We start from the raw sequence: 15,921 nt of genomic DNA, 5'->3' as shown, positions 1-15,921 counted from the left end.
GAGAAAGTTTACTTCTTGTTGATTAAAGGAATTGCTTGTTCTGTTTTCTGTCTTCAGAACAGTAGGTAAATGAAACCTTCAAAGGCCTCTGAAATACTTTAAATTGTGCAGTAACTAACGTCACAGGCACGAAACATACTTGCTCCGTGGCTATGATTTTGAAAGGTTTTATTTTTTTAATTAAAAAAATTTTTTTTAACCTTTATTCATTTTAGAGAGAGACACACACAGAGCATGAGCGGGGGAGGGGCAGCGAGAGAGGGAGACACAGAATCCGAAGCAGGCTCCAGGCTCCGAGCTGTCGGCACAGAGCCCGACGCGGGGCTCGAACCCACAACCACGAGATCATGACCCGAGCCGAAGTCGGATGCTTAACCGACTCAGCCCCCCCCAGGTGCCCCCAATTATGAAATATTTTAAACCGCAAATTATAAACCGTAAGTACGGCAAGACAAGTGAAATTAGAGCGGTAACAACAAATGCATTCACTTATGCAACAATTATAAGCTAAATTAATTATACTTGACGTGTCCTACGCTGGCTTACGTGACACTTCACGTACAAGTTGAGTATAAGAAAGCAGTTCTAGTTTTGACTCAAAGAATGCTATTAGCAACATTTATCTCATAAAATTATGATTCCGAAGTCGGAGAAGAAGAAGAAGCTTTTGAAAGTTAGAAGAACAGATTTTTCTTTTTGGCCAAGAGCTTCTGGCCAAAGACGCACCCACGAGGCGGAGTGCACAGTGGGTGAAGTAACCCTCCACAGTCCGGGACGAGCCACTTCAGACAAGGACGTCGCTGTTGTCGCTACACAGGTACATACACGGACAAACGTCTGGCCGCACGATTCCTGGTCACGGCCAACGATGACGCCCTTGCATCAAGGCTACACGTATTCTGGCAAGTTATTTTCTCCAGTAAACGGAAAAGAGAGCGCCAAATTTCAGGAAGGCTGCCTCTCGACCACACACACCCAGAACAGCCGGGGGAACCACCCGCAGGGAGTCAACACGCACCGCAGGAACCACACCGCCACCCAGTGGGCGGACACGGCACCTGCCACAGGGGAAAGCCCTCAGTCCAGAACATTCCAGGGCCACCAAGTCTTCCAAAACATGACTGACGCGGGAGCAATCCTCTGCTCCACAAGAAGGACCGTTCAATTCACAAAATTAAGACGCAGATCAGTGCTTCCAGAACACGTAGAGAACAGAGTGATTACTTCAAGAGCCCAGATGTGTCTGGGATTAAAGCCAGCTCCCACGAGGGCGCCCACCCGCCCAGCCTGGTCGCCCAAATTTCAGATTCCCACACACTTCAAGTCTCCCGAGGCAGAATATTCAGGGTCAAACCCAGGAATTACAGACACTTTTAAAAGTCCTGAGAGGATCCTAATGTGTCAGCTCAAAGAATCGGGAGTCGGGCATAAACTTGGAAATACAAAAATGGAATAAAAAATTCCAACAGGTTTTGTGGCTCCTACAGGTTGGGTCGGCCCTTCTAGGAAGTTAAATCTAACGAAATGAACAGCGTACCCCACGTGGACACGGGTGGTGAGGCTCCAGGGTCGTCGGGCTCGTCCTGAGGGCCCAGCACCGTGGCTGCGGACGGGGGAGATCCAGGCCCAAGTGGGCGTCTGCACCATGGCCAGGTGGACAGATCAGGAGAGGCGCTGGCCAGGAGGGCGGACAGCACGAGGGCCCAGCTGCTGGGCCCAGGAGACACTCAGTGGGGGGGGGGGGGGGGGGGGCAGAGCCCCGTCCCCAGGCAGGGCCCCCAGCCCGCGGCATCGATGGCACTTTTCGAGAAACAGCAAGCAACCCATGAAATAAGAGAATTTCTTGTGTTTTTCTTCCCAAACAGGGCGTGAAGAGAATGCTGGATACGTAACATTTTAGTTACGTTACCTCGTTTCGATTTGGGGAGAAAACGATGTGATAAAGAACACGAGCGCCCCGGTCTGACGTCTCTCGGGACAAGTCCCACAGAGAGCACGCCCGGTCGCCAGAGGGGAAGGGGAGGGGTCCCCGTGAACCACGACCACAGGGAAAGCTGGGGGGACAGAGAGATCCTGAAGATGAACCCTTCCATAGCCCCCGTCCCGGTGGCCTGTCCCCTGGTGCTGACCTCACTGTGTCCACGTGCACCGTGCCCACGTCTGCGTCACCGTCCCAGGAAGAAACGCGCACAGACACGGCATCCCTGTCTCAGAGAACGGGCCCGGGTGGTGAGGGGCGAACCTCACAGGACTGCCCAGCGAATCCCAGCACAGCGGCTGGGGCCAGGCCCACGGGACACCGTCCTGGAGGCCCTTCCTCAGCACAGACCCCCCGTGGCCAGCATGCTCGTGGCCAGCACGCAGCCTCTACGAGCGCCCGAAACAGACTGGCGGGAGCGTGCATCTAAGACCCTCCCGGCTCAAAACACCTTTCCACTCCTGTCTCCTGACAGACGCTCACAACACCCAGCTTCCACCGCCAAGTCCCGGCCTGGACAGTGACGCCCTACGGCCACCTCCCCCCCACCGCCCCGCCCATCCTCTGTCCTCTGCACAGTTCCATCACAATGTCCCACCCGTGACTGCCACCTTGCCTGGGAGTGCTCTGCGTCACACGTCCCCGACACCACAGCCTCGGACAGGAGGGTCCAAGGCCCAGTCGCCCCGCGGCCCCCCAGGACTAGAGAGCACAGGAGCGGGGCAGGAGGGACCCAGGCACAGAGACCCCAGAGGAGCGTCAAGGCTGTTTTCCAACCATCAAGTCCCTTTCTCATACTTCTCTCAGTCTCGTGAGGCTGGAGAACGGGGGGCACGGGCACATGGGGATACAGCAGAAAGGGCCCAGCCGCACCCCACGGGGTCACGGCCACATCCCCCTGGGAGCACCACACAGCAGAGGATTTACGGCTAATCTAACTGACTTAGATTGGAGGATTTTAGGTTTGGGGATCAGAGATGTGGCTGGAACGTCAGGCCCTTCCCGCCCATGGCAGGTGCGCCCCGGCCTCCTCGGAGCCACGGTGTCCTCCCACGGGGCGCGTGCGCTCCCGGAGGGGCATGCGAGGCTTTCCTGACGTCCAGAGCGCTCGTGGGGGTGCTGCGGGGAGCAGACGCAGTGGTGGCTACAGGGCGTCTCTGTCACCTGGTCGAGCGCTCTTTGGCTCCCGACATGCTCACAGGTCAACCCCTCGGCCCCGACACGTTTCCTCATCACCGCAGCCCCCGCTGCTTGGCTCCCCCTTCACCTCGAAGCTCGAAGTTTCCCAGTCTGGCCCGACGATGATGAACAGCCCCGGGCCTCCTCCCAGCTCGGCTCCCATTCCCCAGACTCTAACCTTACCACCCGCACCGGCCGCGCAGGCCCCTCCGTCCCGGCCTCCGCTCTGCCCCCCGTACCTGTCCACCTGCCCGCGCCCACAACGTGAGTCACACTGCGCACGCACGCAGCGCCCCCCAAGAGCCCCCGCCCCACTCCCCAGTGTCCTGAGGCTCGTTTCCTTTCACCCAAAGATAACCGAGAGGACACCACCAAATTTCTCTTCCCTCTGCTGCCTACTTCCAGACATCGAGAGACTCCTTGATGCGCAATAGTAACGGTATCAGTTGTTGGAAATCCGTGTTTTCATCTCTGTCAGAGGCACAGTTGACACAAACGCACGCGGTGTCTCTGTCAGTAAGAACGGGCGTAGACGGCGCCCGCACGGAGGCCAGCTCCACACCCTTCTCACGCTTACTCTGGGGTGGGGACTCGAAGTGCTCGAGGACCACAGAGCCCGCGTCCAGGCCACAGCCGCCGACCGGGACCGCCGAGACCCACTGCTGTGCCCGAGGACACGGAGGGGCCGGGAGCGCGCAGGGGGCAGTCACCGGCCGCGCACGCGTTCGGGCACGTCTCCAGCCAGCACAGCCGTGCCGGCCAACAGCCCCGGCCTACCTGCTGCTGAGACAGACCCTCGGGCATCGGCGTCAGGATGGCCTCCGGGTGCCTGCAGTCCACGTCGATAAATAGATTCTGCTCCTCTTCGAGACAAGATCTGTGATCTGAAAAAAGGACGCACTCGCTTGACACCGAGACGGCACACCCGTAACACTGCAGCGCGGTGAAATATGCCGTCGAACCGATGCGTCGGGCAGACACCTCCGTTTCCTGTGTTCTCTTCCCGCCTGGCAACGACTAGGTCAAAATTTTAACAACCCCAAGACGATATCCTCTCCACCAGAGGAACACCGTGTCCGCCAAAGTTTGAAAATTCCAATACCTTGGAAGTTTCATTTCAAAAGGCAGAGGGGCGTCATTTGAGTACCCAGTCGGTGAAGCAGAAATAAATACCTCAATTTCCTCGCCTATAAAATATGACACCCAGAGTCAGAGAAGGGCAGGTGAAAACAGCTAAGAACCCACAGTCAGCAATCGACGAAAGCTAAGTGGAGACTCCGTGTATTTCTTGACCTTCTGTGTGTCTTTCTCACTGGAAAAACACAGCTTCTGCCAGATCAAAACATTTAGACCAAATCTAAATTTATTTTTAAAAACTCAGCAGTAGCCAAATAAATGAAAGAATCTGGGGCACCTGGATGTTTCAGTCGGTTGGGCCTCTGACTTCAGCTCAGGTCATGATCTCACAGCTCGGGAGTTCCGAGCCCCGAGTCGGGCCTGCTTCGGATTTTGTGTTTCCCTCTCTTCTGCCCCCCCCCCCCACAATCTGTCTCTCTCAAAAACAAATTAGCATTTAAAAAAATTTAAAAAATACATTAAGAAAAAAAGAATCCACAAAACGGCTGGAAAACAGAAAAGCAAAGGGATTCTTAGGTAATAGGACCCCAGGGATTATCGAATTTAAATATCCCAAACGCTGGCTGCATAGAAAAATTCCTGAGGAGCTTTTAAAAACTCCCCAGTGTCCGCACACCTATGAGGATGGCCAAGATCCAGAGCGCCGACCATGCCAAGTGCACCCCCGGCTGGTGGTCGTGCACACTGCGCAGCTAGTGTGGTGGTTTCTCACAAAATGAAACCTGCTCTTTCCCCACAATCCAGCAACGACACTCCTCGACATTTACAAGGAGTTGAGAGCCCGCGTCCACGTAGAAGCTGTGACGGACGTTTACGGCACTCTGTTCCCACCTGCCCAACCTTGGAGGCAACCACAGCGCCCTCCAGTAGGTGACGGATAACTGAACCGGTGCGTCCAGACGGCGCAAGATCCACCGCTAAGAAGAAACGAGCCCTCAAGCCACGAACAGACATGGAGGTCTGTTCTTAAACACGTTACTAAGTGAAAGAAACCAGTCTGAAGAGTCTACACCATGGATGATTCCAACTCTGACCTTCTGGGGAAGGCAAAACCATGGACACAGCAAGGCGAGAGGCCGCCGGGGCTGGGAGGGACGAACGGTGGGGCCCAGGGGGGTGGACGGCAGTGAAGCTCTTCTGTGTGACGATGGATCCCCGAGGTTGTACTTTTGTCCCAACCCACGGAATGGGCCACGTCAAGACGTGCACTGCGGACCCTGGGTGGTGACAATGTGCCCGGGTGGGTGCGTCAGCTGTCTGTGTGACAACGTGACAACGGGGGCGGGGGCGGATCTCCTGCTCAGTTTTGTTGTGAATCTAAAATCTATCTTAAATAATAAAGTCTTACAAAGAAATAGGAACAGAACCTTCCGGTGTCCAGACCCCTCCCTCGAGTGTCGCTGACTGGTCCCGGGGTGCTGGGCCCGGGCAAGTGCGTGCACATCCAGGCTGAGGAACCGCGAATTCAGCGTTATCTTCCCATGTCACAGCTTAGGACACGAAGGTCGTTGGGCTCAGGGACGTGCCTGACGACCTGCTGTGCCCCCGGGGGACCCCCGTGGGCCTCCTCCCTGCCTAGCTTGGGGCTTCAGGCCCGCCCTGCGTGCTGGGTCACTGGCCTGGAGATCCTAGTTCAAGGCCTGGGGTGGGCCAGAGTCGGCGTTTCTGCCCAGCGTCTGGCATCCAGGGCCCCAAATCCCAGGCTCAGCCCCTCTCAGACCCTGCCTCTGCTCTCCAGGGGCAGGTGCACGGCCCCCCCCACCGTGAAGGTGTTCCTCCTCGGGGTGCCCAGCATACTGCCAGCACCTCGTCGGGGCCGTCCCCTTCCCAAGTAACCCACTGGGGCTCCGGACAACCTTTCCTCTGTCTTGTTTCAAGGTGAAGATGTTGTTAGCACTAAAATGTATTCAAAAAAATCTAGTTTTGACTCCAATGACTTCCCCTTCCAGAAGCGTGGCCTCACCGTCCTTTCCAGGCACCGGGATTAGCAAATGCTACACTCACACCGGCACTGCGTTTGCCTCTTAGAACGTCTGTGCAAACAACAAAGTCCCGTTTTTACAAGAACCGGTCAGACGCCCCCTGGGAGCGTGTGCTCTCGTCCACACTGCACGTACTAGCCAGGCTGTAAGGACACGCCAGTGCGTAGACATTTTCTCCGACGTCCGAGAATCCGTGGCCCACAGCCGGGCGTCAGCAGGAATACAGCAGACACAGCCCATCTTCCTGACAGACAGATGGACAGCACAGGCTACACACCCCCCTTGGTGAGAGTCTCAGAAAACCTGAAATTTCTGGAATCATCTCAGAGCTTCCCACACCAGCAAGAGCGTTCCTAACATCTCTGCTTAGAGTGAGACCTTCTTATAGCTTCGTCCTGGTGGGAAGCACACGTCTGTATGAGGATACACCGCACGCGAGATCACCCGTTACCACGCCTTACTGAGAACAGACTTGCTGAGAATCATGCCTGACTTGAGGTCCCAGGGTACCCGAGGGGGTTTCAGGAGACACAGCAGAGAGTGAAGCCCCCCGGGGCAGTCGCGGGGGAGGGGGTTTCACTAAGGGCCCACGACGTGCTGGGAGGAAACAATAGACAGAGAAGTGATGTCTGCTACCTACGCGAATTCTCTTAACTTTCCGCTGCTTGTCGTGTGTGTGTGTGTGTGTGTGTCCCCGAGCTACTGCACAAGTCCGTGCAGGCCCTCAGCGGAGAGTGTGCACCCTCGCCCCCATTTGGGAGCTGACACCTAGGCGGCCCGCTGAGTCAAACACCAGCTGAGTCAAACACCACTGTGCTGAGGTTGTGTGTGACGTGCCCGTGGCCGCGCTCCCCACCCCAAAGTGCTGTGTCGGGGGGACCACAGGCTTGGAGCACCTGTCTGCAGGCCGGGCCACTGACCTGGAGCCATGAAGGACTTGGTCCTAATGAGAGAGCGGCCCCTCTTCACGGCAGCCTTGGTCTTCTCAAGCCCGTCTTTAGTGCCCTCCTTCGCAGCCTTCATGAGTTTCTGCATCTGTAAAATAAAGGGAGAACCGTGAGAAGCGGACCGTCGGTAAAAATCCACTAGCTGCTTTTATTTTGTTTTAAAAGAATACTGTCAAGTAGCTTGGTCTTAAGACGTCGCCTGAAACTGGCTTTTTGATGTGGGAGCACTTACTTGCTTGGTGTGTGTGTGTGTATGTAACTTGGGCCACATTTTGTTTGTTTAAAAGAAAAAAACGAGGACGAAAAGCAAACTTGAAAAGCCAGCCCTTCTTTGACCTGGTTTCCTGCTGTGTGTAAACGGCAGCCTCCACTTTTCTTACGATCACTTACAAACACAGAGCCTGGCGGACATCAGAGGGAGCAAGTTAAACACGCGCGCGCACACACGCGCGCACACACACACTCAGGCAGCCGGCCCCAGGTCACAAGGCAAACGCAGGAAACCAGGAAACACAGAGCCCCGGCTGCCTTCCTGAGCTCCCCGGGGGGCCAGGCCAGAGGCTCACGGGGGCCCCACCGCAGGTTAACAGACGAGGAGGCAGACGGGTGCGAGTCAGGAACACCACTCCGCACCGTCACGCCGTGTAGGGAACCTGGCTCACCCACCCCAGAGTCCTGTGGGCACTCCCGTGGGCCATCAGTGCCCAGAGCAGCACGGACCCGCTCTGGCACACCCCTTAGCTGGAAAATTCTAAGGTCTGAGGTGTGGGCTATCGGGCTCCAAGCGATTAGAGAAAACCCAAATGGCCTCCTACAGACAAAGCAGGATCCCGCCAAGGGGACGTCCACACTGCCTGCTGCCCTGGTCCTCCTGCAGACTCCCTCCGGCACACTCATATGTCTCCACCTCCCTCCTCAGCCCGCCTTCCCTGCCGGCGTGCCTCAGGGTCGGACCATCAGGGCTACCGCCGGCACCGTGCTGCCCGGTTACAGCGGGGGACGCGGCTGTCCACGCTGCACTGTGTCCCCGCGGAGCACACTGGTGTCAGACACGCACCGCGGCCCAGCTGTTTCTGTACGTCCTCTGTCTCCCGCCACCCAGCGGGTGACCCCGAACCACGTCCACGCCGCCCAGCCGGGGCCCCGCCCCAGCCCCCACGGGCCACGGCCACTGCAGTCTCCCGGGAGACACAGCCACTCAGGGATTCTCTTGCGTCCCTTCCTCCCCATCCCGGGGACGTGCCCTCCACCACACTCGCCACCTCCCCGGCCACGCCTGTGGCCTCCGCCCTGCCCCACGCGCCCAGTGCTTGTCTGCCTGCAGGGCGTCTCGGCTTTGTCTCCTGACCCACACGGCCCTTTCAGACCCCTCCCTTTCTTACCCCACGCCAGACCCCTAAGCCTCGGTGTCAGCCTGACCCCCGTCAGGGCCCCCGTCCTCGAGCTGCGATAAAGACCCAGGTTCCGGGGAGCTGAGACGCCCGTCCAGGTCACACGGCAGCCAGGGAACAGCCGGGGCTCCTGACCCTCCCTAACGTCTGCTTCTTGCTGGGTGAAGGGTGTCCGCGTGGCCCGGCCCTCACCCACTCATCCCATCTTACTGATCGCTGCCCCCCAACGCACACTGTTCGCCCTGCCACGCCTTACTATCTGCACTTGATTCCAGACTCCTCCATGGAGCTGGCCTCCTTCACGCTTCCCCCACGGCCAATGACTGAGCTCGGGGCTCCCCAGAAGACCCCATCAGGCCCCAGACGCTCCCGCGTGGGAACCAGCCAGAGGCTCCATGGAAAGAAGTGACTGCCAGCATTTTGCTCCCACTTTGGGGAGCCCGGGGCTCAAGAACACTCTGGAATTGAGCAGGCGACCACAACGGGAGACACTTATTTCTAAGTGAACGTCTGTTTGCAGGTAGACGCCGTTCAACACACACGAACAAACAACAGAACATCAGACGGACAGGTGTAACGGGAGTGACAATTACTCGACAGTGTCCTTGTAAAACACATCTCCGAGAACTGACTGCCACCACATTCAAACCTCGCGGTTCTCCGACCTCCGGTCTCCGGAGCCCTTTGTACCCGGAAAGATGCCAAGGGCCCCAACGAGGTCCGTTTATCTGGCTTTCACTCATCTACCCTTACTGGATGAAGAATGGAGATTGACAAAAAATATCGAACTTTTACGAATATTCATTTAAAAATACTAATAAGCCCATTCCGTGTTATCTAAGTAACGCATTTGTGAAAAATTGCCGTGTTTTCCCAAACCACAACACAGGCGGTGCTGTTCTGCACGGCTGGCCATCTCTCACGGCCGGGGCAGCACACACACAGTGGAGCTTCGGGAAACTCCCGTCCGTGCGTACGAGGACGAGAGAGAGGAACGCAAACGGTGTCTCGGGATTAATCTGACCTCGGTGACATCTGGAAGCCCAGGACCACACGCTGAGAACCAGTGTTCACACAAAAAGGGCCAAACTTAGTTTCCTTGGCGCTTCTGTTTAAAGTACGGTCTGTTTCTGAACAAGCATTTTCCACGCGGCTGGTCGAGAAGTGAGCCACACTACCTTCAGTTCATGTTTCTGCTTTAGTTGCTGAATCTCTGTGGCTGCCACCGTGCTTGCCATCAAAGCTCTCATCGTTCTCTCATAGTGCTCCTTGAGACGGGTTAGGTCATGGGAAAGCTACAGCATAAAGAGACACAATCTTCTCACAAAAACGCTCCCTCTGGTACTTTGAGACGATCGTACATTGCGAGGCCCGGGGGGCGGCGTCTGGGGAAGCCCACGCACCACGGGGAGCCCCCAGCTCTGGCCCACCGACTCCTGAGAGAGAAAAATGGGGCGGCTTCTCAGGAGCCAGACTGGAGACTTTTCTGTGCCAGCCCAGGACAAGAAAGTGAATGAAGGACTGAGGGTTGTCATTCACGTCCACGTGGACGACGTCACAATGATCAGACATGTAAATACAATACGTATAAAACTATTCCTTATGTCAGCACCAAGGCACAGGACACCGGGGTTCACGACTGTACTACAGGGCATCAGAATTTGGAAATGGGCGGCACCGATTTTTAAGTCTCCAAACTGACGTGCCTCGGCTGACGGGGAAGGGGCGAAATCTCATAAGACGCCGTCCCCCGTGATCACGCACACGCCTTAGACGTGGAAACCCAGCCCTCAAGGCTTCTCGAGACAGCGTCTCCCATGTCAACACAGGCAAAGACACTGTGCGCTGTGAGCAAATTCTGACTAGAGAATGGACCCTTCTTGAGTTGACCTCAACCACTTAGGGTGCTCAGTGGACCGTTCTAACACAAGACTTCAAGGAGACCGCTAGGTCCTTCCCCCACTCCCCCCCACCTCCCTCATGCCGGCCGTGCTCCCAGCGCCCCCAGGGTGTGGCCAAGCTGGGGCCAGGGCGGTGGGAAGACCCCGCCTGATTATCCCGCACCTTGAGCCACGGTGTGGCACTTCACCTGCTGCCGAGCGGCCTCTCGTGTGGCACTTCAAGGGCCTGCCTGGTAACCCGGGTCCATTCGGAGGGCGAGGAAAGCACGGTTCGTTCAGTAAGCGCGCGAGCGGCTCGTCAGCGGGCACCTGACACCCTACCCGCCCAAGGAAGGACACCCTACCCGTCCACAGAAGGACACCGGCACGGCCTTGCCTGACACCCTACCCGCCCACAGGAAGGACACCAGCGTGGCCTCACCTGACGCCCTACCCGCCCACAGAAGGACACCCGCGTGGCCTCACCTGATACCGTACCCACCCACGGAAGGACACTCTACCCGCCCATGGAAGGACACCGGCGTGGCCTCACCTAATACCCTACCCGCCCACAGAAGGACACCCTACCCACCCACAGGAAGGACACCAGCGTGGCCTCACCTGACGCCCTACCCGCCCACAGAAGGACACCGGCGTGGCCTCACCTGATACCCTACCCACCCACGGAAGGATACCCTACCCGCCCACGGTAGGACACCGGCGTGGCCTTGCCTGATACCCTACCCACCCACGGAAGGACACTGTACCCGCCCATGGAAGGACACCGGCGTGGCCTCACCACTCTTCCCGGCACCTGTGCTCGACTCTCCAATCTCAAGCCCAGAGTGTCGGGTGCATAGAGTCAAGCATGACCACAGGATTAAGTGTCTGCTGTGCCAATGCCACTGGCAGAGGGGGTCTAAGGGACGGCTGTAGGACGGGAGGTGCTCGGGCCACCTTCCCAAAGCGGGAGGCTCGTCCTGAGCGTCACAAAGCAAGCTCATGGAGCGCGGGAACTAGGCCCCTGTAACCACCCGCCAGCCGGAGGTTCGTGGGGGCTTCAGCCAAGAACCCGCGCGTCCACGTACTGGGGGCCCACGGCATCGACCCACGCTGTCATGGTGGCGAGGCAGCAACTACGGCCCGGCCTGCACCAACACAGAGTCACGCGGGCCAGGCTCCGTGCGCCTGTGGCCTGATGCTCGGCCTCACACAGAAAGCACGTGACATCTGCAGACACGCATGGGGATGTCGGTGCACAACAGCCCTTTCACTAGCAGCCGGAGCCCACGGCCAACAGCACGGGCACAGCCGCTTGACACTGAAAACCAGAATCTCATTAAGATCATGTGCCTCAACAGAAGCGCTTGTAGGTCCCACGTGTGACAACCACCCAATTCTAGAATTCACACTCGCGATCTGTGAAGTTCCTCCTCCGACCTTCACTTCCGGAGACCCCTCCCCGCCACACACACACCTTCCACTCAGGACAGAGAACGTGGGGCAGCTTAGGAACCCCGGCCCTCAACATCATTTTGTAACATATTCTATCTTTAGACCTTCCTTTTTGTGTAGAAAACGCGGAAGTTCAAAACGCCCCTTAAAGGGAAGCAGGCTTGTGCCGCGTCTCAGAGAGACCCGATTCGGTCCAGTGAGCACAGAAAGCATGCTGTCTACACAACACAAAGAACGAGGGGACAGTCACATAGGACCCCCTGAGTGATTTCATTTATAAGAAGGTAACTTCCCATCCTGCTATGATTACACTTACAACGTGAAATAAAGGAGCCTCCCCTGCGGCCAGGGTCTCACACCCTCCCCACACCCGGTACCAACGTCTTTAAGGGCACTTCAGTATTACGGAACGAAAATTCTGCAGTCCGTGCCTGTGCTAACACGAGACGTGTCTCTCACGCAGGCTGAACACATACTTGCTTCCTGTGGTTGCTGCGCAGGAAGGACCTGGGGACCCCATTCTTGCACTCGGAGTCACTCTGCTCCTCGTAACTCTCAAATTCACTGGAGCTCCATCCGTATTCCAAAGAGCTGTTTCCACCTTCATCTCCATTCTCGACGTCGTCATAAATCATTTCATCTGGAGGCCAAAAGGCCAAAAGGAAATAAAAAGAACACAGAAGTCTCTAGTTATGTTTTACCGATCACCGAGAGCTGGGGTCTGGAAGCGTGTCGGAAACCCGCAGGGGCAGCGTGGAGCCTCGGGGTCGGCTCCCTATACAGGTGGTGGGGAGCCCCTCCAAGGTGCGGGGCCTAAGTTTTGCCTTTGTGCGAAAAACCGTCTCATAAATCTCATCTGTTACTGTTTTTAAAATATTTTCATCGCGTGAGTCATGCAGAATTAGTGAAAAACACGTTTATGCCACCAAATACGATGACAGGGGCTCTTTACTTTAAAAATTCTGCAGGCTTTAATTCCCATCTTTTGTCTCACAATCTCTGTTCTGCAAAAGTGAATTCCCGGAGCAAAGCGGCCTTGTGGGCGCCCCCAGGGCAAGGCACACGTCTTACCAACTAGCCCGCTTCCTTTCTGACACACGCAAAGGCCTCAGGTCCCAAGAAAGTAGTTCTGTGAGACTCCCTGACAATTACAGAACAATACTCAGTGGAAGTAGAAAACACACATGGAGTTTTGTGCGCTGGGACTTTCCGAGAACAAAAACATCGTTCTACAAACTTCTGAACGTCAGTGTCTAAGTTCTCCTGCTTATTAAGACAAGGGTTATTTCAGCTGGAGTTTCTCAGGTATAAATGATGTGCTAAGAGTGATTTCTGCTTAAACTATCACTGAAGGAGAGTACCATGTGAGATAAAGACATTTCCACACCTGGGAATACATTTTTGTTTCTCAATTAAATTTATTCTCTGGGCACCTGGGTGGCCTAGTCAGCTAAGTGTCCTACTTTTATTTGGCTCAGGTCATGATCTCATGGTTCATGAGTTCAAACCCCACACCAGGCTCTGTGCTGACAGCGTGGAGGCTGCTTGGGATTCTCTCTCTCTCTCTCTCTCTCTCTCTCTCTCTCTCTTTCTCTGCCCTTACCCTACTCATGCGTGCACACACGTGCACACTCTTTCTCTTTCGAAATGAACACTTAAAGAATTTATTCCATATGCTTCTTCAGTCATTCTCTGTAATAAAACTTGCCCTTAAAATTTTTTCAGTAATTAAACCTCGATTAATAGATTCTCTAGGGCCAAGAGCAAGCTTTGTAGGTATAGTGACATTTAGAGGCAAATACTTGCTTTCACTGGAAATGAAAAGTAGATACAAGGTTGTCACTGAGGATCTCAGATTACTTGGCCTCACATTCTCTCTCCACTGAATTCAGATTAATTTTGAATATAAAACAGAAATCCAAACTTCTGGTTAAAGGCTCTGAGAGTAAATGTCATCTGGGTAAGAACATGCAACATTTGAAAACGAGCTCATTTTCCAGAAGCCACAGGAGTGTGGGTCAGTGTATCTGCCCTAGATGACCACCAACTGGGCAACCGGGTCAACAGGACCAGGTGGATTCCAGGGATGTGGCCAGACCCTGACTCAGCTGCCATGCAGGTCGGGGCCGAGAGCCATCCTGATGAAGGCAGGTTGCCATGGGAAGGACCTGGTGACTTCCATGGCCTGGTCGGCAGGAGGCATGCAAATGCAGAAATGTGCCTGTGCACTGTCCCCTGGTGCGGCCCATGAATCCTGAAGCTGCCCGACTAGCACTCCCTCCTCCCTCCATGAACCCCTGTGGACATTGGGCTACTCTTTGTGCGGGAAACAAGTCCGGACACATAGCTGGGCGGGTGTTGACCACACCTGCAGAGGGACGTCCAGCCTGTGGGGGCGGAGGCGAGCTGCAGGTACACCCAGGTCAACTGGGCGGCTGGTCCTGGCTGTGGGGAAGACGGCCGAGGGTCCCGCTCTACTGTGAGCCCTGCTCTCAGGCGGGCTGGATGGCTTGTCCATCTTGGGGAGGCAGGAGCTACCAACGCCAGGCACCATGGACCACCTCTAACTCAGGTACATCTCCACTCAGCAGTCAGAACGTGGGAAAATAATGCTTCTCCAAGTTCTGGAAAAGGCAGTAGTATCTGGGCCTCACCCGCACCCTGAAACTTTCAAGGACTCTGAAGAGCCTTGTTAAGGACAGATGACTGATGCTTTGTGAATTACAATGCCCTCCTGGGCTCCCAGATGCGCAGACTGGTGCTTTCTGAGACCAGACCGAAAAGCAAGCACAGCCCCAGGGCCTGTGTTTCTCCCACAAGGCCAGCGAAGGGAGAACTGGTCTACGTGGCTGGATTTTACTTGGCAGCAACCTCGCTACCTGCCCCGGGCCAGGACGGACCTAAGAAGTGCCACTGCAGTGTCAGTGGCCACACAGTCCTGTGAGTGTGCTTAATGCCACTGAACTGTGCACTCTAAGCTGGTTAAAATGCTCAATTTTATGCAGTGGGCACTTTACCACAATAAAAAAAAAAAAAACAAACAAACAGAAAAAAGTAACCCTGGATGGTCATCATCGTATCTCATAAGAAATTCTTCAGTATCCTGCCAGTATCGTGACAGAACTTAACCCAAAACGACCATATTTTGCACAAAGCACACAGGCCTCCACTCTCCCTCAGACACCTCTGTCTCCCTAAGTTCACCAGCTGCACAGCTGAAGTCCTGAACAGCTGGAGGAACCTCAAAGACCTAGTGCCACCTACTTCACTAAAGAATATAGTTACTTATCAAATATGGAAATGCCCCAAAAAGCATACAATGGCAGGCCTGTCTGTAGACCCCGCCCAAACCCTGCTTCAGTGTCCACTCCTGTAAAGGCAGCAGCACAAGGCAACATGCGTACGGCCAGAGCTCTGGCCCCTCCGCCAGGCCAGCAAGAACCGTTCTTGGCTTGTGGCCGTCCACTTACCTCTGAGGTGTGGGTTTACCCGAAGGCCACACGCAGCCTACCTCTGTGTGTCTTGCTTTTTGCTCAACATTGCCTTTGGCTGTATACACACACACAAACACACCATTTATTCATTTTTAACTGCAATATAATGGTCTGTTGTATAAATTCCTTGCCATATGCTGATCCCTTCCCCGAGGGTGGGGCCACTATGTTCCCCTTCATCTTTGGCTCTTTACAAACGGTGCTGCAGATAAGCATCCCTGCACATGTGTCCCGGATAGCGGGCATGAATTTCTCCAGGAAACACACCTGCAAGGGAACCACTGGTTTGTATCACCATTTACACGTTAGCTAACTCTTACTAAAGTGTTTCTCAAAACAACTGCAGCACCAAGATGCTTAATGAGACAAAGAGCAAAGGGCCACAGAGGGAGCCAGAACCCTTTGTGATCCTAACCAGGGAGGGTCCTGGCTGACGTGGGACTGAAAGCAACTGTGGACGCCCATCAGGGTCAATATA

At 55.4% G+C, this 15,921-nt stretch overlaps 1 protein-coding gene across 4 annotated transcripts in view; it reads right to left on the bottom strand.

Moving 5' to 3' along the window:
* ARHGEF10 (Rho guanine nucleotide exchange factor 10) overlaps nt 1-15,921 on the bottom strand; it is a 97,996-nt gene that overhangs the window by 50,882 nt on the left and 31,193 nt on the right. For 3 of the 4 annotated variants that reach the window (XM_032592796.1, XM_030312046.1, XM_032592794.1), the window contains exons 8-11: nt 12,426-12,589; nt 9,793-9,909; nt 7,197-7,311; nt 3,935-4,041 (exon numbers count right to left, since the gene is read on the bottom strand). In XM_032592796.1, coding sequence (XP_032448687.1) covers nt 3,935-4,041; nt 7,197-7,311; nt 9,793-9,909; nt 12,426-12,589 — 503 coding nt within the window. The remainder of the gene's footprint in view (nt 1-3,934; nt 4,042-7,196; nt 7,312-9,792; nt 9,910-12,425; nt 12,590-15,921) is intronic. The other variant, XM_032592795.1, reaches the window with a different exon arrangement.

This window comes from Lynx canadensis, chromosome B1, assembly GCF_007474595.2.
Source record: "Lynx canadensis isolate LIC74 chromosome B1, mLynCan4.pri.v2, whole genome shotgun sequence".
Lineage (NCBI taxonomy): Eukaryota > Metazoa > Chordata > Mammalia > Carnivora > Felidae > Lynx > Lynx canadensis.
Note: the sequence above shows the minus strand (reverse complement) of the source record. Positions and strands in the feature narration are given on the sequence as shown.